The 23,461-nt window shown below is 37.3% G+C and overlaps 1 protein-coding gene across 1 annotated transcript in view; it reads right to left on the bottom strand.

The window, feature by feature from the left end:
- The window catches only part of USH2A (usherin), a 714,551-nt gene that overhangs the window by 206,387 nt on the left and 484,703 nt on the right, over positions 1-23,461 (bottom strand). The window contains exons 41-43 of the mRNA XM_045983172.1: positions 22,109-22,443; positions 21,077-21,199; positions 10,143-10,306 (exon numbers count right to left, since the gene is read on the bottom strand). Coding sequence (XP_045839128.1) covers positions 10,143-10,306; positions 21,077-21,199; positions 22,109-22,443 — 622 coding nt within the window. The remainder of the gene's footprint in view (positions 1-10,142; positions 10,307-21,076; positions 21,200-22,108; positions 22,444-23,461) is intronic.

The following is a 23,461-nucleotide window of genomic DNA, read 5'->3' as shown; positions in this document are numbered from 1 at the left end:
ATTAATTACATAGAAACTTACCTTTATAGGAAAATAAACTTTTAAATTTCTTTTAAATATTTTAATTATGCTACTAGTTTTAAATATTTAATTATGCTATTAGTTATTCAACTAATCTTCAGAACTTTAATGTAACAGTTATAAAAGGAAACTAAAAGTAAAATAAAGTATTCAAAACATGGAACGACTTCCATTTCTAAGCAACATCATCCTTGAAAGGAGTGTATGTTAATGCAAATCAGGGCATTTCCTGACATTGATCCTAGAACTTGAGGCATTTTTGAAATTGCTAAATGCTACCTAAAAGAATGTTAGACAGATATCCTGTTATGTACACTGTTGATATTGTAGAGTGATACAGCATACTCTCCTTAAGGGTTTGCTCAGTAGGATCCCAGGATGATATCTGAATTTTTATCAAGGTTCTCAGTCTTTTCTCCTACTTCATTGTGTTTCTATGATGTAGACAAATGTTTAAAGGGTGCCAAAATCAATCACTTACTGTCTCACGAATATAACTCATCAATTCCTCAACCATCATCCTTTCAAAGACTGGCTTACTGTTTTCTTTTTCTGCTTTTACCCAGTTTCTCCTTTCTTTGCTCTAAGTTCTGCTTCACATTACCATTCTATGATGCTTGGTGGGAATGCGAGCTGGTACAGCCACTCTGGAAAATAGTACAGAGGTTCCTCAAGAAGTTAAAAGTAGAGCTGTCCTATGACCCAGCAATTTCACTACTGGGTATTTACCCCAAAGATACAGATGTAGTGAAAATAGGGCACATGGACCCTAATATTCATAGCAATAATGTCCACAACAGCCAAACTATGGAAGGAGCCAGATGTCCTTCAACAGATGAATGGATAAAGAAGTGGTTCATATATACAATGGAATACTACTCAGCCATCAGAATGGATGACTACCCACCATTTAAATTGACATGGATGGAACTGGAGGGTATTATGCCAAGTGAAATAAGTCAATCAGAGAAAGACAATTGTTATATGGTTTAACTCATATGTGGAACATAAGGAATAATGCAGAGGAACATAGGGAACAGGAGGGAAAACTGAATGGGAAGAAATCAGAGAGGGAGAAAAATCCACGAGAGATTCTTGACTCTGGGAAACAAATTGAGGGTTGCAGAAAGGAGAGAGGTGCGGCATTAAGGAGGGTACGTGCTCTGTTACTTCTTAAAAAAAGTAGTATCACATTGCAACTAGCAACATGATACGCAACTAGCGAATCATTGAACACTACATCAAAAACTAATGATGTACTATATGTTGGCTAATTGAATTTAAATTTAAAAAGTACATAGATTAACTAAAAATAAAAAAGAAATAAAATAAAAAGAAGCCATAAAACAGCTATATTTTCTTAGGTAGGAAACAGTGTAAGTATACTACATAGTGTACTGCTCTACTTAGATTAGTATTATTTTTAAAGACCGTAAGCAGAAACTATTACCTCGGTTCATGTTAGGATTGTGGGGTGGAATGCTGGTTTAAAAACCTCCTGAAATTGTATGTAAAAGTATGCATCAAAATAGTTCAGTAGCACTAGTCCAAAGACAGAAGAAAACGTGGCATTTCTCTTTATGGTCATTAAAGTACAGTGTCTCTGATATGTGAGTACATAGTATATGGCCACTTAAAGGAATATGGCTTTAAAGGATGTATGACTTTCATTTAAGGACACCTTTTTGATAAGATCTTGGGAGTCTTGCATAAAAACTGAATGCTGAACACAGTACTGCTTTGACCTTATTTCTAGCACCAGGTTTGGGATGTCAGTATGGTTGGAAGAGTCTATAGGAAGAGAACTTTCGTAACAAACTTGGAAGACTCTGGGCATTAAGATTTTCTTTTCTCTGATGTCACAACATGCAAGCACCTTCAATAATGCGGCCATTATTGTGCATGGGCAGGAACTGGTTATTCATATCCATCAATATTTTCCCAGATGATGTTAGTCAAGTATAGCAAAGCCATTGGTGCTGTGAATGCAAAAGTTTCTTCTTTCATTAGAATTATTTTTTACTGGCTTACAATAGTAATTCTCAGTAATTTATGGCAGCTGAGGTATAATGGAAAGTGTACTAGATTTGAAGTTTATGCTGTATTTTAGTTTGTTAAGTGAAGACTCTTGTTAGAGATACAAATGCTAAAGATATGATTTGATGAAGTGCTTTCAAACATTACTGGCAACTATAAATAGGTTATACCTGTGTTGTTAAACATCCCTGATATCTCTCCCATCAAGTTTCAATCAATGTACTTATGTATATACATTGAAAATATTATGACTAGCACTTTAAGTTCAAGATGAACAAAGATTTAGTGTTGACATCTGGATAAAATTCCATTAGATGCAAATTCTTAGCCATGTTTATCAACCCACTTGAAATAGAACAAAATCTATAGTCCCTCAAAAGACAGAAAAAGATGGCAATTGAGTTCCATTGGTTATGTCTTACTCCATGATATCGAGGCCTCTCTAACCAGATTTCTGCATTATCTTGCCTCTCACCAACATCCACTTAAACACTTCTTTTCACTCACTCATTTAGTGCAGAGTCCAAAACACAGAAAAATAGTAGGAAACACATTATATCTTCATATCCAAGTTATCTTGGGACAAGTTCTAGGAGCAGTATATGCACAGTATACTTCTTAATTGTTCGAACAAGTTTTTAAACTTCAGTGGGTTCTTCCCAAGTCACTGAACTGTCTAAGAAACAGGAGATACATCCTTAGTTCAGTAGACCAGCACAAAATTAAAGGCTGCTGACCTTGAGTCTACCTCTGAGAGAGGAATGCTATTGGAATTGAAATAGCTAGAATGAGGCTGAATTTTTAAAACAGAAAAACATTAAGTCACAAGATTTCTTCGTAGCATGAGAGAGGGAAAACATAGTCTAGAAACTTCAAAAGCAGGTTTGTGTGTATATGTATTACTTTTATGAGAATGAGATGGAAGTTTTAGCAAACATTTGCATTGAGTTCTTAAATAACAAAGGCGGGACATGCCTTTATGAAAAAGAAGCTTCTATGAAACATGTACCGATGATCATGAAAAGACAGATATGAAGAGCAAGATGTTAACTGCTCTTGCTTAAATAAGATAGCAAGGAAACATAAAAAACAATGGCAGGATTCAAATCTGCCTGGAAAGTAGAAAAAAGCAGATTAAAAGTACACAGTAGGAAAGAATGGAGAGGAAAATGACTAAGAAGAAATCAATGAAAGTCAGAATTATAGATATTGAAGACAGAGAATAAAAATATCTAATCAACTTAAAAAATAAATGGAATAAATAATGATGATCATAAAATTGCCCATGAAACCTGACCCAACATAAAGGTTTATGTCCATAAATTGAATTAATATGGTTTTGATCAAAATAATGAGAATATATCCAAACACAGATATATCATGGAACATTCTAACATTTCAAAGGTAAGCTAAATGTTAAAAAATTATCTACAAAGGAGAAAAAGTCAGGTGAGTTTCAGACTTCTCATCCAGAACATCAAATATTGGGAGATGATGGAACAATTTCATCAGGTTTTTAGGGGAAACATTTGATACAAGAATTTCATACACACCTAAGTAATTATTTATGTGCAAATGCAACAAAAAATACTTTCTTATTTAGGACAAAAATTTAAATACATATATGTATACACACACACACACACACACACATATATATATGAGTAATTATTTAACTAATTTAACTATAATGATAAAATTTTCCCAATAATGTTATCCAGAAAATAAAAAGGGTGAATCAAGATCCAGAATTCAAGACTGGGAAAGTTTTAGAATTGATAATAAAAATCAAAACTATTTAGAGAAAATAATTATGTAAAAACAATTATATAATAATTTAGAACCAAACATTGAAAATGGCAGGTAAGAAGGTCAAGGAAAGTAATAGGACAAATAGCATTGTACTTTAGAATTCACTACAGAAGATAAAGTTATCATTCACCAACACCCATGTCTTTTCTCTTTTTGTCAGATAGCCAGAATATATTTTCTGGGCTTCTTGCATCTGGGTAAGGTCATGCGACCAGTTTGTGCTCTTTTTAGAGCAACTGGTCATTTCCAATTGTCTTTAGTTTTCCCACCTGGGGAACTTGAAGGCCCAAGGGAATGGTGGATCTACTGGATGGAAGGAGCCAAGGTCCTTAAGCCACCCCAGATTGTTTAGAAGGGGTAAGGAAGAGTTACAGAAATCTCAGATTTATGGTTTTGGTTTCTGGGTGAATCTCATTACATAAAATAGAAAACATAGGAGTAAAAAAAAGAAAACATAGGAGTAATTATGGGATGGACACATGTACCACTTGAGACTTCTTGAATTTGAAGTGTTTTTCTGGCAACCAGGTGGACTTAGACATCAAAGTGTGAATATCTGAGCTAGAGTTACATGATTTGGAGCTGTTCATGCTAGCATGTGTTTGAAACGACAAAAAAATTTGTAAAATTTGTTCAGATATTCTAATCCTATGATGTGCAACCCATATTTTCTAGATCAAATAAATTTATCTGAGTACAGGTGTTCCTCTAACTGTAGCGCATCAATCAGGCCACCTCAGTGAGTTGAAGAAGACTGTTATAAACTTTGGACATAATTTTTGCTACTAAATGACATTTTGGGTGGTAACCTCTATATATTGGTCAGAAATGTGATCTTAGCTGTAACAGTTCTCAAATATACAAGAGTTTCCTCTCCTTTGGAATAGATTCCCAAGGAATTTAAAACAGTTGTTAGGTGAACTAGCTGAAAGTCCTCTTGCTAAAGCACTTAGGTAATGTTCCTCACACGCTGTTGGATTATTTTTAGAGATTATTATTAGAGATGTTATTTATTTATTTATTTATTTGACATTATTTGACAGAGAGAGAGAGAACACACAAGCAGGGGGAGCAGCAGGCAGGGGGAGAAGGTCTTCCCACTGAGCAAGGAGCCCAACGTGGGGCTCGATCCCAGGACCATGGGGTCATGACCTAAGCCAGAGGCAGACATTTAACCAAGTGAGTGACAGAGGCACCCCTACAGATTACTATCTTTTTTAAAAGATTTTATTTATTTATTTGACAGAGATCACAAGTAGGCAGAGAGGCAGGCAGAGAGAAAGGGAGAAGCAGACTCCCTGCTGAGCAGAGAGCCAGATGTGGGGCTCAATCCCAGGACCCTGGGATCATGACCTGAGCCGAAGGCAGAGGCTTTAACCCACTGAGCCACCCAGGCGCCCCCCTACGGATTACTATTAATGTCAATTACATCCTCTAGATTTTTAGCATCTACATTAGGGTCAGACAATGATGGTCCATGGGCAAAATCTGGCCCCTAGGTCAAATGTGACCTGCCACGTGGTTATATATATAATCTGCAAGCTAAGCATGGTTTTTACATTTTTTAAATGGCTGGGGAAAAAAGATCAAAAGAATAGTATTTTGTGACATGTGAAAATTATACGAAAATTTTATCTCAGTGTCCGTAACAAACTGTTCCTGGAACATAGCTATGCTTGTGTGGTGTCATCTATTGCTGTGTTTGTGCTACAATGGCAAAGTTAAGCAGTTGCCATACAGACTATATATAGCACGCAAAGCCTGAAGTATTTACTATGTGGCTTTTTACAAAAACATCTGTGGCCTGATCTAGAGCAATTACAGCAAACCACTCCATTCAATAGGTGTCCAGATTTGTCTAGGATTGACTTCTTTAGCCGCATCTCTCATTAGCAGGCTCCTTGGGAGGAGGTAATTTTGTTCAAATGTAAAAACTTGGAAGGATCCCATTAAGGTTGTTTTATAATAGAAGTGTGTCTTGCTCATAGATTCTCAAATCAGTGTTCAATTTCCCAAGTTCGTCATGCAGAGCTTTGTGTCATTAACCAAATACTTCTTGGAAAATGTGAGGAACCAAAACTACTTCTTGTGGGGCACCTGGCTGGCTCAGTCAGTAGAGCATGAGACTCTTGATCTCTGGGTTGTGAATTTGAGTCCTACATTGAGGGTAGAGTTAAAAAAAATATTTTTTTTAATCAAATTACTTCCTTAGAAAATTCTTTACTCTGCAAGAGAGTAAGATTGCTTACATAAAGAAGTGATCCAAGCCAGGCTCCTTATCTTTCCCAAAATGATTTCTCATGCCTTCTATCTAATTTATGCATAGTCAGAAACAAACACCTGTATTTAGGAAATCCTCCCAGCTACTTAGTCTTTCATTGTGTTCCAACTCCTTTCAACAGCCTGCCAGAGAAAATTATATTTAAAGGAAATTGTGTATGAGATATGTTAATTACTCATCATGCTATATTAAGCAATAGAAACAGGATAGATAACTTCTGCTCCTTAAGTGAATTCATATGGGCAAACAGGGACTGAGAGAGTTAACTGAACTGTGGTAACCTAGAGGCACTGATAAAAGTTGACTTAAATAAAATAGATGTTAATTTATATCTCACATAATAGCCCCCAAATGAGTGAATCAGATGGTGTTCTATCTCAACAGCCCAGGTTCCTTCTCTTATGTGTTTTGGCTCTTTTATGGTCTCATCCATGTCTACAGAGTTGAAACTGAGAAAACTGCCATGTCTACATTCCAGTCCAGGGAAATTATGAAGAGAGAACAGAAAGGGACATAGCTAATGTTTTGTGCTTATGACACCAAAAGACATACATCATTTCGTTTCACATTTTATTGGTACAAACAAAGGCACAAGGCCATGACTAACTCCAAGGCTGGTAAGTGTGTGTAGTCTCTAGGCTGATGGGCATGGGGAACACCACCTCCAAGGGGAAGGGGGTAGGAAATGATACTACGTGATGGTTGGTGGGTCTACCTTTTAGTCAAGTTAGGTCATTATAAAGGGACATCTCTTCTTTGTCTCTCTTCAACTCACCATAGAAAAGCTTTTATCTGAATGCCATGACCAAATTTTTATTAGAAATGGCTTTCCAGTTTTTTTTTCTTTTGTAAAATTGCTGTTGACAACACTGCCAACATTTTAGAGACACAGTAATACTTTATATGGATACTAAATGATTACTAAGTTCTAAACAGCTATTATCTCATTTCATCCCTACCACAACATTTTAAAGCTACTGAATGAGGAAACCAGGATTCAGTGAGGTTAAGTGTCTTGCTTTAGTCATAGTGCTAAGAAAATACTGGGACTGGGATCCAAACTCGTTTCCCTGATTCCAAAGTTTATTTTTTAAAATCATCCCTTCATAAGGCTTCATAGAAATTTGTAATTTTTCTAGTTAGGAGAACTTGAAACAGTGAGAATAGATGGAATCACCCACAGGAGAATTGGGAGTGTGAAAAAAATTTCACCCAATCATTTGATTTTTCAAATCAATCCCCAAATCATCATCTTTATGTGAAATCTTCTAATTGTTAAATGTTGGGAAAATATTATTTAAGAAAAATACTATAGGCAAAACAGTGTAGGGGGGGATGGGGAAGTAAATGTGGTCTGTGTGCTGCCAGTCTGCTATATGAACCCTAAAAATGAACTGAAGGAATGTGGGGATGCTTTTACCTCACATGGGACCACACAGTGAAGCAAACATTTAAAATGAGCGCTTCTAAAATGTTCAATAACATTCCTATTAATCTGTGGTTAGTAAAAATTTACCAGAAATACGCAGCCCTCAAAATGGTGTATCCATGGGGAGGTCACAGTTAAGACAGAATATGTTTTTTTAAAAATACATTTTTATGTTTTTTTGAAAGGCAATCTTTAATAAGTAAATATTTATAAATGTATCCAACTGATTTTCATCCTACAGTTTTGTGCCTTTTAGCATGTTCAACAATGTGCCAAACATATCCAGGAAACCAAGGAAACAACTTAAATTAAAATTGCAAAAAAGAGGTGGCCCTTTCAGAGAAGAGTGACTAATTAATTTACTTAGGCTAGCAGGTTGCACGAAGGAAGAAAATGATAATGCAACAAGCTTTGGGAGAGCTGACCCTCTTCTGAGAGTTAACCTTTGTGCTCACAAATCGTTATCTGGAATATTTCTAAGGTATGAATGGAAATAACAGCAGATTGCATTACCTACATGCCGAAGGTCAGAGGTTCAGATTACCAAGGTAGTGCAACTTCAGCGGGCTGCTGCAGATCTATTAGGTCTGTCAGTTTTTATGAGCACGCTTACTTCAGGCATGCGATTCTAACGTAAAGGACCTATACTGGCAAAAATTCAGCAGCTGGATCTTAACAGCAGTATTCAAATGTCAGATGAGGGGGAGGACATCCACCTTTATGAGCAGGCTTTTAAGATGAGTCAGGTGGTGAGGGTGAAGTAGAGAGGAAGAGGGAGATGAATGCAAATATATCAGACATAAAAATCCATCTCCAGATAAAAACTTTGTATTTTTCCCAGAGGTGTCTCAGAGGGTAATCATAAGCATCAATTAACTTCCATTCTTCCATTTAAATGGCTTAAGAGATCCCAAAATAGGTGACACAGATTATTAGAAACCAGCAACTTTATAAAAACCCTAGGGTGATAGTCTTCTGTAAAAATGGGTAATTTAGTGGCAACGTAGACCAACAGAGCTGGGACAGATTTTAATTTACCGTTAATGTCACCTAATCCTGGTTTTAATTCACAACTGATAAAATAGAACATGGAGGTAAATCCACTCAGATGTTCTAAATGGAACAGGAAGCATGTCTTAGGCTGGCACAAAACTCAAAGGTTGGATGAAAATCACGTGATTACTATTCCCTAGTCATCTCCAGCCAAGAGTAGTTTTTTTTTTTTTTAAAGATTTTATTTATTTATTTGACAGAGAGAGATCACAAGTAGACAGAGAGGCAGGCAGAGAGAGAGAGAGGGAAGCAGGCTCGCTGCTGAGCAGAGAGCCCGATGCGGGACTCGATCCCAGGACCTTGAGATCATGACCTGAGCCGAAGGCAGCAGCTTAATCCACTGAGCCATCCAGGCGCCCCTCCAGCCAAGAGTAGTTTTACAGCTATGCAGACTATAACCATAGATGGTGACCCTAGCAGGTACAGTTCTCTTGCATGAGACAAACATTTCACTTGGGGATTTGTGAATCAGATGTTTCTCAATACGTGGTACTATTCTAGCAAGTTTTGATTCAACTATTTGCCAGATCTCAAGTGGTACTTCTAAGAATGGTTACAACAACTATTTCCAAGATAAATACAGTGTTGTCTTCTAATGGTGATAATGGATCACTGCAAATTAACAGGTCTGCTGTTAAATGCTATTCTGCGGACCAACAAAATCTGAAATTTCAGTTTGTGTGTTTCTAAAGTTTCAGGAGCAGATTAGATCCATCTGGAAGCTCTTCTAACTTCCCATAAAGGTGTGCTCTGAATAGGGTCAGGGAGAGGCCCCTACATTATTAAAGCAAGGCCAGTGGTGATGTCCAGGTTCCATTTTCCTTTGTGAAGTTGGAATTCTGTCTATAAGCAGCATTAAAGATGATTCACTTGGAAGACTCCCTCATATGACTGCAATCTCGTCGATGGTTCTTGCTAATAAATACTGAGTTACAAGATGGGTGGGGCAGAGCTTTCTGTGAGAAAGTGCACAGTATTGCATTCTAGCACATTAATACATGGACATTTCTTTTTTAAAATATTAATACTTTATTTTATATTAATATTTTAATATTATATATAAATATATAAATATATATTATAATATTTAATATTTAATATTTTAATATTTTAAAATATTTTTTAATATTTTATTTATTTGGCAGAGAGGCGGGGAAGCAGGCTCCCCACGGAGCAGAGAGCCCGATGTGGGGCTCGATCCCAGGACCCTGGGATCATGACCTGAGCTGAAGGCAGAGGCTTTAACCCACTGAGCCACCCAGGTGCCCCAATACATGGACATTTCTATCACAACTGGTTGGTGTGACAGAAACTACTTTCCCAACCAAAAGGAATGGAAGAGGGCGAGAAGGCCCAAGAAGGATGTCAAAGTAGGGAGAGAGAGTCTGGCTCTGAAGAGTAGCACAAGCATCTCAGCTTTTTGTTGTTTTTATTTTTTAATGCGTCCAATTTAAATTCATGTTCGTATAATATGCTAAGGGGAGCTAAAGACATGAGAAGCTGACTTACTTGGTTTAGCCCATGTCACATCTATGGCAGTGTGGTTAAGAACGGTTGCAGTGAGGTTGGTGCCCCTCTTTGGAAAACCAGCTAATGTAGTCACGGTAGCTCCTTGGCTCGGTGTAAAACCCACGCTGTTGTGTACAAACACCTTATACTCGTACGTCGTAAACCTGAAAGGTCATTTTTCAAAAAGTCATTACAAATTTCTCTTTTATGGAAAACAAAACACACACATTGTGTTTTCCTTACAAAATACAGTATTCCCAAAATGCACAATATTCTGTTTCCCCCTACAGAAAAGAATTATCTTCTTTTTCCTTCTTCCACAAAACACATACCACTATCTTTGTAGCTCTGGAGCCTTCACCACAGTGTCAGGGAAAATATTTTATTAGGAATGCTAAAGCAAATAACCGCTTTTTAAAACAAATGTGGTTTATCGTTTTCTCACTCTTATTGTTTTCGGAAGTGGTGAGGATTACAGCTCAATTCAAGATGCAATTACAAACCTGGCAACAGGCCAGCATTCTATCTGAATTTGATCCAGACAGTTTTATGCTCTTCTTTTGGGAAACTCATCCATTTTCAAATATCAGAATCCCTCATCACCATTTTCTTCCTACACTTATCCTTCCCTCCCATAATCTCATTGGAAGACTGATAAACCCCTAAATTAAATCGTAACCGTGACCAAAGGGTACAACATTCTCCTGCCGAGAGTTTTGCTACAGCGAGCTGCATTTTGCTATCGTGTGAACATATTTACTTGAGTCAATATAGTGGAAACTGAATATTGCTTTGCAGAAGGAAAAAACTGGACATGAGGATGTGAGATGATGAGGACTTCCCAAGTCATGTATTAAATCAATGATAAAATAAAGCCATCATTTTTTTTTTTTTTAATCCTTTTTGGCTCTGTCAGGCAGAAGACTCTCATGCTTTCTCCATTTGGTTCAAAACCGCCCAAATAGGAAAATGTTATTTATAGACACAGTCAGGCTTTGAGTGGACAATGGCTTAGGCCATGAAATTTGCTTAAACATGTTGCACAACACATCACTACCCCTGGGGTCATCCAGTACGCAGGGCATATGCTGGCCTTAGATCATCATCACCTTTTTTGGGTTTATGATGTCATCCAAGACACCCTGCATCCAATGCAGGGCCCATGGAGTGTGTCTCAGTAAGTCACAGGCTTGACAAACTGGGGATGCCATTTACAGGGTTGTGTCAAATAATTCTGCCAGGATTCCCACAGCATTTTGCTGCCACTTATATTGAAGTCTGCTTCTACTGCTTGTTGAAGTCATCTTGTTTTTCACTCATGGTCCAAAGATATTTTTGCAGGGCTGTGACTCAGCCACCTGTAAGGTATTGGTCTGTTGTAGTGATGGGTAAGTGATGGGTAAGTGTTGAGGTTATTTACCTATTTCCTCCAAATAAGTACTAGCATCAATTTTTCTACATTTGTTTGCTTTACCCTTTCTTCTTGTGCCTTATTTTCTTTCTTTCTTTTTTTTTCTGCTTTTTATGCTGTAATGGTTGAATTCTGTGCTCCCAACCCCCAACCAGTATGTTTAAGTTCCAATTCCTGGTACCTGTGAATGTGAACTTATTTGGAGATAGGGATTTTGCAGACGCAGTCTAGTCGGTTATACTAGGTTCAGGAAAGCCTGAAGTGTAATGGACTGATGTCTTTATAAAAACAGAGGAAAATTTTGATATAGATACAGACACACACAGAGAGAAGATGGACACGTGAAGACAGGCAGAAATTGAAGTTATACCATCACAAGCCAAGGAACAACCGGGAACATCAGAGGTTGAAACAGGCAAGAAACAATTTTTCTCCAGAGACTGCAGGAAGCACGATCCCGACAACACCTTGATTTTGGACTTTTAGCCTCCAGAAGTGCAAGACAATAAATTTCTATTGTTTTATGTCACCCAGTTCGTTTCTAGCAGCTAGAGGAAACTACTACAAATGTTTTTCAGCAAGTGCCAAATAGTCAACATGAGCAAGACAGCTGAAAGATAATAATAGCATTTACTTAGTAGTTAGTATGTTTCAGGGATTTTCCACATGGGTTAACTCACTCGTTCCTCACAATTACCCTATGAGTACAACTATTTTGGAAAAGGAAGGAAATAAAGCTCAAAGAGTTAAATAACTTGTCCAAGTTGTCAAGCTGGTAAGTGGGACAGTAGAGATTCAAACCCACACAGTCCAATTCTAGAGCTTGCTCTTTTAACCATGATGCAATGCTCCCACCATAATAATGATGGCGATAATAGTAGTAATCATCATAAGGATAATCTGATCTGTCAGTACTTGGATGATGTCATATCACTGCGGCTTGACCTTTGAGTTATTTTTCTAGGACTGGGGATAGATTTTTGCTTACATATCCAGTCTCACCAAATTTCCTTTGTAACCACTAGTATGAATTTGAAAGATGGTGAGTTGGGGATAAGAGGTAGCGAGTCTGTGACAGCGGAATGATACAAAAGCTAATGGCTCACTTGGGAATTGAACCAGGGACCTTGGCTTCATTACCTTTCTCCCGGAGTGAAATAATTTTAAATGTGTTTTACTTCATGAAATGGCTTAACACAAATTTAGCTAGAGTCTGGATGCCTAATCTCTCCTACAACAGTTGAATCTTTCTTTCACATGTCTATGCTATTATACATTTAGTAATCTTTATGGCTTTAAAGTGATACCATTTGTGTGATTCTTTTCTGCAATTGGAATTAACAACATCACTGGAAAAATGATAAATTGTAAACAACTTCAGTAGGGACTTAAGGCTATTCTATCATAATTTGGCTGTGCTGAAATATACAATTTATACATGCACAGAAGAAATTGAGGTCATATAGATAATTGGAGTGCCCATTTCCAAAGTAATATTAAAATTTTTGAGTGAGACATGGCTGTAGAATATTTCCACTTCAAATAATAAAATACCTGCTACATTTTACACATAAGAAAACTGAGACCCTGAGAAGTTAAGTGGATTTGCCTAAGGCTTTACAACTAGTTAAGATGACTAAGCAAGCCTCTAGTCTCATTTCTAATCTTAAATTCTTTCCATTATTCATCATTTTATTTAATTGTGAAATCAATAGGCATTTGACTTGATGTCATGCACCTGTCTTTTGCGTTTTCTTTAACTTTCAAATGGTTAAGTTAAATTTTTAAGGATATAAAATCTTGAATTCTCTTCAATAAAATACTAAAATACATCATTTTCATTGCATCAAAAACCTAATCTTTATGTTTGTCAGTGTATATACTTACGACTATATGTGTCAGTTTATATTTTGTCACTTCATGTCAAAAAGAATATATGTATTCATGTACTTAAAGAGGTTTTTTTTTCTGTCCACTCGAGGTATGCTCCTTTTTGGATGGACTGAGGTGTTGATTATTGACATCAAATGTGACATTCCATTTAGTTAATAATAAAAGGATACTTTTAAAAGAAAAATGCTAGACTCATTGATACTCATGCAAAACTTAGGTATATCAAAACAATTTCTGGGGCGCCTGGGTGGCTCAGTGGGTTAAAGCCCCTAGGGTCGTGGGATCAAGCCCCGCATCGGGCTCTCTGCTCAGCAGGGAGCCTGCTTCCTCCTCTCTCTCTGTCTGCCTCTCTGCCTACTTATGATCTCTATCAAATAAATAAATAAAATCTTTAAAAAAAAAAGAACAATTTCTTCACTTAGTATTTATACTAATTGTGTTTTGTAGGGCCGTCTTCAAAAAGCAAGCACCATTTTAAACTCTGTTAGAAACAGCTTTTTAAATCTGCAAAGTGAATGTACACTTCATATAGAGTCTATTCTGTAGCCAGTAAAACCAACTGTTTGAGGTCAATTTAGGAAGACTGGGCTATTACAATACTTATCCTCTAAATTACTCATTTTTCTGAGACCACCCTCAAGGTCTCCCTTCACCAATACACAGAAAACAGAAAACTTTGTTGTGTTATAAGAAATGATTATGGTATTTTTCCTTGTAAAAGATAATTTATACTAAAAACTTATTTATGGTAATGTACTCACTTCAAGGTTGTTGTTCTTGCTCAAGTGAATTAGAAAGTTAGGTTCCATTTAGATGTTAAAGTTTTTATGACCCAGGAATCTGTTTATTTACAGAGTAGTAAATTTCATAAATGAATGAATGGATATTTCACAGTTACTAAAGCATTCAGTCTCATAACTTTCAGGTCATATATGATTTGGTAAAGTAGTGTCACAAAAATCTACCTATCCAACAAAGAAATAAGCCCTACTAAAACTTAGCAAGATGTTTCTTTTACACAGTATACTGTCTTTCATGTTGCTACATCATTTCATTCATTCATTCATTCATTCATTCACTTGTTCATTCATTTAAGAATATTTGCTGAACACTAACAACATTCTAGATGCTAAACATAATGAACATGATATCTGTTCTACTGGAAACATACACATTTACAGAAATATGTTCTTAAAAGAGAACTCCTAAAATATGGGTTCATTTTTTCCCTTTTCTTCCAACATGGTTCAGATAGAGCATCTAGCTAAACCTCATCCAGTCATATAGTCTTCACGGAGGAGGTAATATTTGGGCTAGGTACTGATGACAAGTGGCATTTTGTGCAATGAAGACATTTGTCTAGTGGGAAGCAACATTCCAGGGCAAAACGTGCAAAGGCTTGTATCTTGAAAGGGTCTGATGTGTTTTTGTAACCAATAAAATTCTTCAGTGCAGCCACAGAATGCCTCAGGTTATTTTCATCAGAATTAAAAATGTGTCAACTTTATTGATGTCCTAACAGAATTCATGTGTCAATATTGTCACCAATATAAATCATACTTCTAAAAATGCAGGCCACTCACTTTCTTCTTCCACTAACTCTTCTTCATATCTGCCACAGCCCAGCACGTGCTGGAGTACAGCATCACACATGGGAGGATATGAGAAACCTCAGATAGCATACTGTTCCTTACTTCCCCAAATCCTTTGTGGGAATGAACAAATAAGCAAGCAAAAAGGCAACACTTGTTTCTACTGCTTAAATCTGCAGTGTATGTATGTATGTATATATATATATATATATTTCATTGATAGTATCTGCTTGTTCTTTCTACCACTTACTTACCATTTCTAAAAATGCTACTGAAGATTTTTTTCTTTTGATATTGAAGAGTAATGCTTATCACCCTTGAAAGTTTTCATAACACGGTACTTTCCAGATTGCAAGGGCAAGCTGCTGCTGTCATATTATTGTGGCCATCTACAATCGTGCTGCCAGAATGCCACACCTAAAAGAATTTTGCTGTAATTTCTTTCTTTGCTCTACTATGTCATCGCATTAGAAAAAAATGTGAAGAAACTAGTTTGGAGTTTTTTTGTTTGGTTTTTGGTTTTGAATAAAACATGAGGGGAAAAAAAATCTCCTATGACAAAAATGCATTCTTCCACATTTGGAGACTCATTTTTTATGAGGTAAGGTTTCATACAATGGCACTTGCAAAAGGATAGCTTGAGGTAAATTTAGAGCAACGAAAAAAAATTCAGTGTAGACACAGTGACTCTACTACTTTAATTTAAATGTGAAATAGACACATATTTGCTCATTTTGAATAAGTCTCTCCTATGAGATGGCACAACAACGTGTACAGAAGTTGGCTTTCATTCTGAGACCTGACTTTTACTCACATTTTGACATTAGTGAAGAAAATAAGAGGATCTCCTTCACATTAGTGGTCATGGGAGAAAAGCCTTCCTTCCACTTCCACTTTTTTTCTTTTCTTTTCTTTTCTTTTTCTGCAACTGACACTGTTTACTGAAACCACAGTTCTACAAAAGTGTGAAAAACCCAAATACAAAGCAGTGGCCAGAGCTGCCTGTGATAAGAACACCCAGGAGAAGAACCGGAAGAGAGGGAGCCCAGGAGCAAGGTACTAAGAAGAGGTTAAAAGATAAGAGGGGAAGGTTGAAGGTCCCAGCAGCCCCTGGCTTCTCTAGGCTACACAGGCTACATCCGGGGGGATGGGTGAGGAGAGGGTTTCCTACCTCCCCCTGCCTTCCCTTGGCAGATCCCACCAGGTCTCCTGGAACTGGCCCTGTCTTTCCATATTAGCAAAGCAGGACATGTCATCGGTGTACATTCGATCTTATTGCAAAGGAGGGAAATGAAAGGTCTATTCTTTTGAATATTATCTCCCAGAAACTACATCCTCTTTTAGGGCTTGAAACATTTCATTTTGGAAGGTTTAAAAAAAATAGAATCTATGTCAATAAAATGTAAACTTAGATTTTTATGATATATTTAGCTAAAGAATTTAATTTTAAAACACTCAGGTCCAACTATTTTTTGAAAATAAGATGAATATTTAATTTTGAATACTTTCATTTATTTATTTAAAAGATTTATTTATAGGGCACCTGGGTAGCTCAGAAGGTTAAGCATCTACCTTTGGCTCCTCATCTGTGGGGAGCCTGCTTCTCCCTCTCCCTCTGCCATTCCCTCCACTCATGCTCTCTTGGCTCTATGTCTCTGTCAAATAAATAAATAAAATCTTTTTATTTTTATTTTTATTTTTTAAAAGATTTTATTTATTCATTTGATAGACGGAGATCACAAGTAGGCAAAGAGACAGGCAGAGAGAGAGGAGGAAGCAGGCTCCCTGCTGAGCAGAGAGCCTGATGCTGGGCTCGATCCCAGAACCCTGGGATTATGACTCTGAGCCGAAGGCAGAGGCTTTAACCCACTGAGCCACCCAGGCTCCCCTAAATAAAATCTTTTAAAAAAAGATTTATTTACTTATTTTAGAGGTGGGGTAGAGGGGCAAAGGGAGAGAGAGAATCCTCGAGCAGACTCCCCATTGAGCATGGAGCCAGACGTGGGACTCAAGCCCAGGATCCTGAGATCATGACCCCCAGTGAAATAAAGAGTCAGATAATTAATCAACTACACCACCCAGGCACCCTGAATACTTTCATTTAAAGATAAGACAATTAATGGATCCTTGAGGCATCACATGGAAGTCTCTTTCCAGACTATCATGGCAAAGAAGTACATTTAGAAAAGGAACGGGAGCTGGAACATACCTCCCTTTATAAATTTAATTGTAGCTAAGGTACTATTATCTACAAGTCAACATTTTCCTTAAAATAGAAAAAATAACTTATTATTTCTTATAACTTGTTCCTCCTGCATCAAATCCAAAGCAAAAAGGAGGGCATGCCATCACTGTGTTCTTGGTAGTTTTATCTGATCACTCAGAAAACAAGGCACTGGAAATCATAAGGGTGGGCTGATGTTTACAATGAGGAGGTCGCTGCCCCCCATTAAACCTTGCCTGGCTCACCTCAGCATCATATGATAACAGCATGTTCACCAGCTTTTCCAAGTGATGAAAATGTCAGGGAAACCAAAGTTATGGTTCCCCCAACAACCATAACTTGACTATTTTGCACAGAATTATTAAGGAAGAAAAGTTAGAAACTCACAAATCGTATAACTTACAGTTACACGAGTTCATGTCTACATAGAGCAAAAATTCAATAATGAGACAACTTGACTGTGTAGCTCAGATAAAATCACCCCTTACCTAAGACAATCATAGAAACAAAATTATTTTTGTTTAAACTAAATTATTTAGATAATTAGCTCAGAATATTCTATTCTGTACATGGAGCTAAAATGGGAAAATAACTACTAGAATGATTTGAACTTCAGAATATAATAACAATTTATATTAAATTGGTGTGTTTTCTATCTATTATAAACATACAGCTCACCAAAATAGATCATTTGACCAAGGAAATTGACTTCAATTTATATTTACACTCACGGATACGTTCATAAAGGGATGCCCAGTGAATCTTAATTTTACTTTTTATATCAAGAAAAGTGCCATTTTAAAAATGGATTCTAGATATAGCTGTGGTGATATCAGGTCAAGAGGGAGAGAGACACTTCAGTGTTCCACTTATTTATGTATACGTAAGATAAGAAAGAAAGAAGGAATGATGGAGTCTGAGGAGAATAGGAAATTGCTTGTTCTCTTAAAGGCTTTAGAATTCAATTAGTCCTCCCCACTCCAAAAAATAGCAACCAAACAAATAAGTCAAGAAGACAAAAGCCAAAGGCTAGGGTCATTAAGGAGCTGTGAGACAGGTGTGTAACAAAGTGAGCTGAGAGCTCGGGTCCTCCCCTCTGCAATCTGAGAGACCCCTGGCTTACCAGCAGGGCCCTCGAGCCCCAGCTGCTAGCACTCAAGGTGGGTAATGGCAGCCTCTACTGAGAAAGATCACTTTGTAGAAGAACGGTCAAAGCACACAGTGCCCATCAGTGGACTAATTTCCAGTTTTCGCTCAGAGCTGGGGAAGGACCCTCCACAGGCTCAAAGGGACCCTTTTTTTTTTGGACTTACAAAGGGTAGAGGGTTAGAAAAAAACATGTTCTCGTCATATGAAGACTCACACTGTTTATTTTTAATATTAAAAAGAAATGCATATTGTTTTTTACCACAAGCTGCTTACATGGGTCATAGCAGTTATCTGAATATAAAAGTTCGGGGTTTTTTTTGTTTTGTTTTGTTTTGTTCTGCTAGTCTTAGCAGGAAAAAACAATCCCTTGGCATTTAGTATTATGAGGCTAGTCAAAATACCACTCAGCATATTTTGTTAGATGTATACTTCCCTTTTAGAAATAGCTGTCATTCCTATGTTTATGTCACCTTACATTTCAACTTGATTTCTGGAGATTTAACTATAACTCTTTTCTTAGATCTTAGATTTGGACTTCTCATTAAAAATTCTTAGCGGTATCACTAAAATTTCAATAATAAATATTTGGCTTTGGCTCTTTTTTATAACTTGTCACTTCTACAAAGAAACATTAACTTTCTGAGGTTTATTCTCTTTTTCAAACATCTCATGGCTAACCATCGGATTCAGTAATGTTAAAAAGTCAAGGTCTGTTTATTTTAGAAATGGTATATTTAAGGCCTTCAGAGTTCTCAGATCGTAGAAAGCTACTTTTCTATATGATTTCCCTATGCAGTACTGGTGACTAAGTAGCGAACTGGGATGACAGCAATTAATACAAGGGAGCCTGGGTTGCTCAGTTGGTTAAGCATCTGCCTTTGGCTCAGGTCATGATCCCAGGGTCCTGGGATTGAGCCCTGCTCCACCCTCCCCACCGCCATGTTCTTTCTCTCTCAAATAAATAAATAAAATCTTAAAAAAAAAAAAAAAAAGCAATTAGTACACACATAGCCATGGGTGTGGTGTGTTTTCCTCCACTAGACTGTGAGTGAGGTCTCTGAGGCCAAGGGTTATGCTGAATTCATTTTTGTCTTATCCTAGTGCCTTTCAGCAAGAAGAAATTGCTGAAAACATGAATTTCTTCAACTAAAGTGGTAATTATAGAATGATGTTGGATGAAGTAAATAATTAAAAAAAAATAGTGAACAGTCTAGTGACCGTAATTTGGGTTGACTTACCAAAAAATGGCAATTTCCTTGGTTCACTCTTTAGCTTCATCAGATTCATGCTGCCTCCCCACCCCCGAGAACCTTACAGTATCTATAAGGTTCTCCCATCACAATCCTTTAAGAAGGATGGAGATTTTCCCTAGTTCTATCCATTCCCCTAAAGCGAATAACAATATAATTAACATTCCTAAGGCACAGAGAAATGAAATAACCCACCCTTTCCTGAGTTAACATGTTCTTTCCTTTAACAACTATTCCTGGGCCCACGATGTGCAGACAGTAGTCTAGGGACTGAAGATTCAGAAGTCAGGAAGGCAAAGCCCTGCCTCAGGCTGGATCTGACAACACAATGGGGTGTCCAGACAAGTCCCCAGGTCAGTACATTACTGACTCTAGTGATTTGTGAGGGTGTTGTAAGAATACAGAGGGGCAGCTGAGTCAGACCAGGAAGAGTGGGCAGGGAAGCCCACTAGGAAGCTTCCCGGTCAGTGTGAGATGGATAAGCTAGTTGGACAAAGAGAGAGGGCAGTGACGGGGAGAAACTGAGCCAGGATGTGTGGCACATCACAGGCCCTGGAAGTGAGGTGAACGAGGCTGGACAAGCCTAGGTGAGGAAGAGGATGGAGGCAAGGCCAGAGCTGTAAACAGTGGTCCGAGTAGAGCCAGTCAGTGGTGAGCCCAGGAAAATAATAAAGCTTATAGAAAAGTTATTGAAAAACACGTCTGAAAAGCATTCATAAAACAGTTTTTGTGGGTTTTTGTTTTGTTTTGTTTTCTGGTGATTTGATGACATTGCTTGGATTCATCAAAGCTGAGAAATCATTCAATTCCGTCCAATCTCTTCATTTTATCAACAAAGTTAAGCCTGGAGAAGTTATGTGACTTGCGTGAAGTCCCAAACCCGGTTCTCCAGTGCTGGATGAAATGCACCCAGGTCAGCGGGCTCTCCCACAAGGTGCTCATCGCTGACGTCCTGTTTGCCTGTCTCCTGGTTCCTTTAAACCCTAGGCTGAATTCTTTCAGATCTGAGGTGTGCCAACTAAACAACTTTTTGTGGGTTGGATCAGTGACTTGTAACAATTATTTTCCAGAAGTACTAAGCATTTGGTAAGTGCCCAGTCATTCTCCTCTCCTCCCCCATTTTATAGATGTTCAGTTTTTCCAAATTCCTCTATTAAGTTTTCATGTCTTGCTAGAGCTTAAACATGTACAAGTTCGAATTCAAAAGGCTTATTTTAAGTGTACAGTTAAGATGGCAAACATGAAACATGCTGACTGTTGCAGTTCGATGATTAATGCCACAGATAATCACTGAACATGTTTTATTGCACAACTGATAACATGCACACACAATGAAGACACAAAGACACTCTGAACTAGTCAACGTGCTCAAGACTAAATGCCAGCATTTGTTTTTATAGTTTTTGTAATCTCACCTGCTAAGACCCTTATCTTCATAAAACCACTGAGTTCCTGAATAAATATTGTGCCACAGATTTAAATCTTCTGGGGGATTTGATGCAAGTGGTTGCTGGATTTTACGTCTCAGAAGCTCATATCTAAAGCAAAAGACAAGCAGAAACATTAGGATTATCTCAACTAATGTTATTACCAAAACTCAGGTTGTTTCATAGTATGAGTGTCTGGTGTGTGCACATAAATGAAAAGAAAACATCTTAATTTACAATCACGAAGTTTTTTTTTTTCTAGATAATCACTGTCTTCTGGCTCAAGTTTCAGGTATTCAATTATTTTGAAACAATCAGCTACATTCACATTTTACGATTATCAGTAAGAATGATAACATTTTAGATTTCTTCTATTTCAGGTTTGCCAAAACATTATCACCAGTTTCACACAAAGTGGAAATACAAAATGCTTATAAAGTTAATGGTTTTCTAAGACATCAACCCATCAGTGCTTTATAAATAATGATAATATTATCAACTTGCTACTCTTGGCTGAGTGTCAAGTTGAGGTTGTTAAAAAGCTATTTCAGAATCACACACGTTTCTTTCATCTTATCTATGTCCCTGACCACATTCTTTACAAGTTTCCAGATAATAATACCCTGCCAGAGAATTATTGTGTTAGCTTCAGAATTTCGAAGCATTTTTGTATAAATGTATCATTCAGAACAGGCATTGAGTTTGTCTAACATATAATAAAAAACATATTCTGAAAATCAAGAGAAGGATTACATCAAAAATTGTTAGAGAACAGCGATTGTTGTTTGAAGGGGTTTTAGAGCTTCACAAAATTATATTTCTATCTTGAACTTCTATGGCTCCAAATAGGTCGAGACACACAATATGAAATTGTATTCAAGTTATGAGTGGGGGTATCCAATTAGGAATTAGTTCTACATTCATACGTGAGTAAAAGTCTCCCTTCTTTCTTTCTTTCTTTTCTTCCTTCCTGAAGATAAGACCATAGCAAAATCCAAATGCACAGTCACTTTCTCTTACCTCAAATTGGGTCCGTTTGGTCTGGATGGTGGCTGCCACGAAATTCCAACATATGATTCACTTAGTGGAACCACCAACAATGGGTTAATGCCCTGAGGTAGGGTTGGGTGGGTGGTAACATGGGTAGGTAAACTCTCTGTGCACCCTCCTAGGTACCCGTTACCTCCTGAACAAGCCACAATGGTGACAGAGTAATTAGTGAAAGGAATCAGACGAGTAATTACTTGACTTAACACTGAGGGAGTCACATTGGTTATTGTGATACGAGGATCCGGCATGCGGATCTCATAGCTAAGCAAGTCTCCATTCTGCATGAGTGGGGGTTTCCAAGTGACCTGAAATGAAAGATAAATTTAGAATCAGTGTGACAACACAGGAACAGAGCGAGTGAAGTTCACAAGACCTAGAATTTTGCCGTGCCTTGTTTTCACTTAAGCCACTTTCTAAATGCCTCCTTTCGACTTAGCCTTTTGCACTAGACAGTAATGAAGGGTTTGGGATCAATTAGCAGTACACCAGGAACTAAATGAAATGCTGTTTCCTGGGTTTGGCTTTTCGTCGTGATACTTTCTAGGACTGTCAGACTAATACACACCTTAGTGATTCATCGCCACTGTGGGTGTTCTAAAGGACACAGAGCACACACATGGAGGAAATTCACACATCCGCAGGCATCAATGGGGCAGCGGCAGGATTTGACAGTTTTCTTGTTTATAACTCAATTAAATGAAACATCAGAACTCCCTGCTTTGCATTATTAGTATGTACTCTAAATATGTCACTAATCTTTTTTTTTTTTTGATGGTGAGGGTGGAGGAATCATTTTCTGAGGATGCACAATAGAGTTTCTGAATCTCACATGTGCATCATGAAGAAAGTAAAGCAATAGCAGATTCTAGTCTCAGATATAAGAGATAAGCCTTGAAAAAGGCAAGCAAAGGATGATCCTGTTTAACTAACACATGGCCTGAGCACCAGAAAAAAAGAAACATTTTGTAATGGAATATTACAATGTTTAATATTCCTTTTTTTGGGGGGGCTAAATTTTTTAAGGCTATAGTGGTAACACGCTCATGCTTTGGGGGTAAAAGAACCCTAGAAAAATGTATATAGGCCATTAAAAAATCACTTTTTTACATACTATTCTAGTTCCTCTCTTATCATTGTCTTGCAATGTCCCTTAAATTTTGGAGTATATCTTTCATCTCCTAAATAGCCTGTAAGCTTCTTGGTGGCAGGGCCTAAATTGTATGCCCATTTAATGCCATGCACATGGAGATAGAATTCAGTAAGTAACTGTACCCACAGCTGATTAGATTATATGTTTTCCCTTAGCATAGTTATTTTTGAAAA

This window comes from Meles meles, chromosome 17 (genome assembly GCF_922984935.1).
Source record: "Meles meles chromosome 17, mMelMel3.1 paternal haplotype, whole genome shotgun sequence".
Taxonomy (NCBI): domain Eukaryota; kingdom Metazoa; phylum Chordata; class Mammalia; order Carnivora; family Mustelidae; genus Meles; species Meles meles.
Note: the sequence above shows the minus strand (reverse complement) of the source record. Positions and strands in the feature narration are given on the sequence as shown.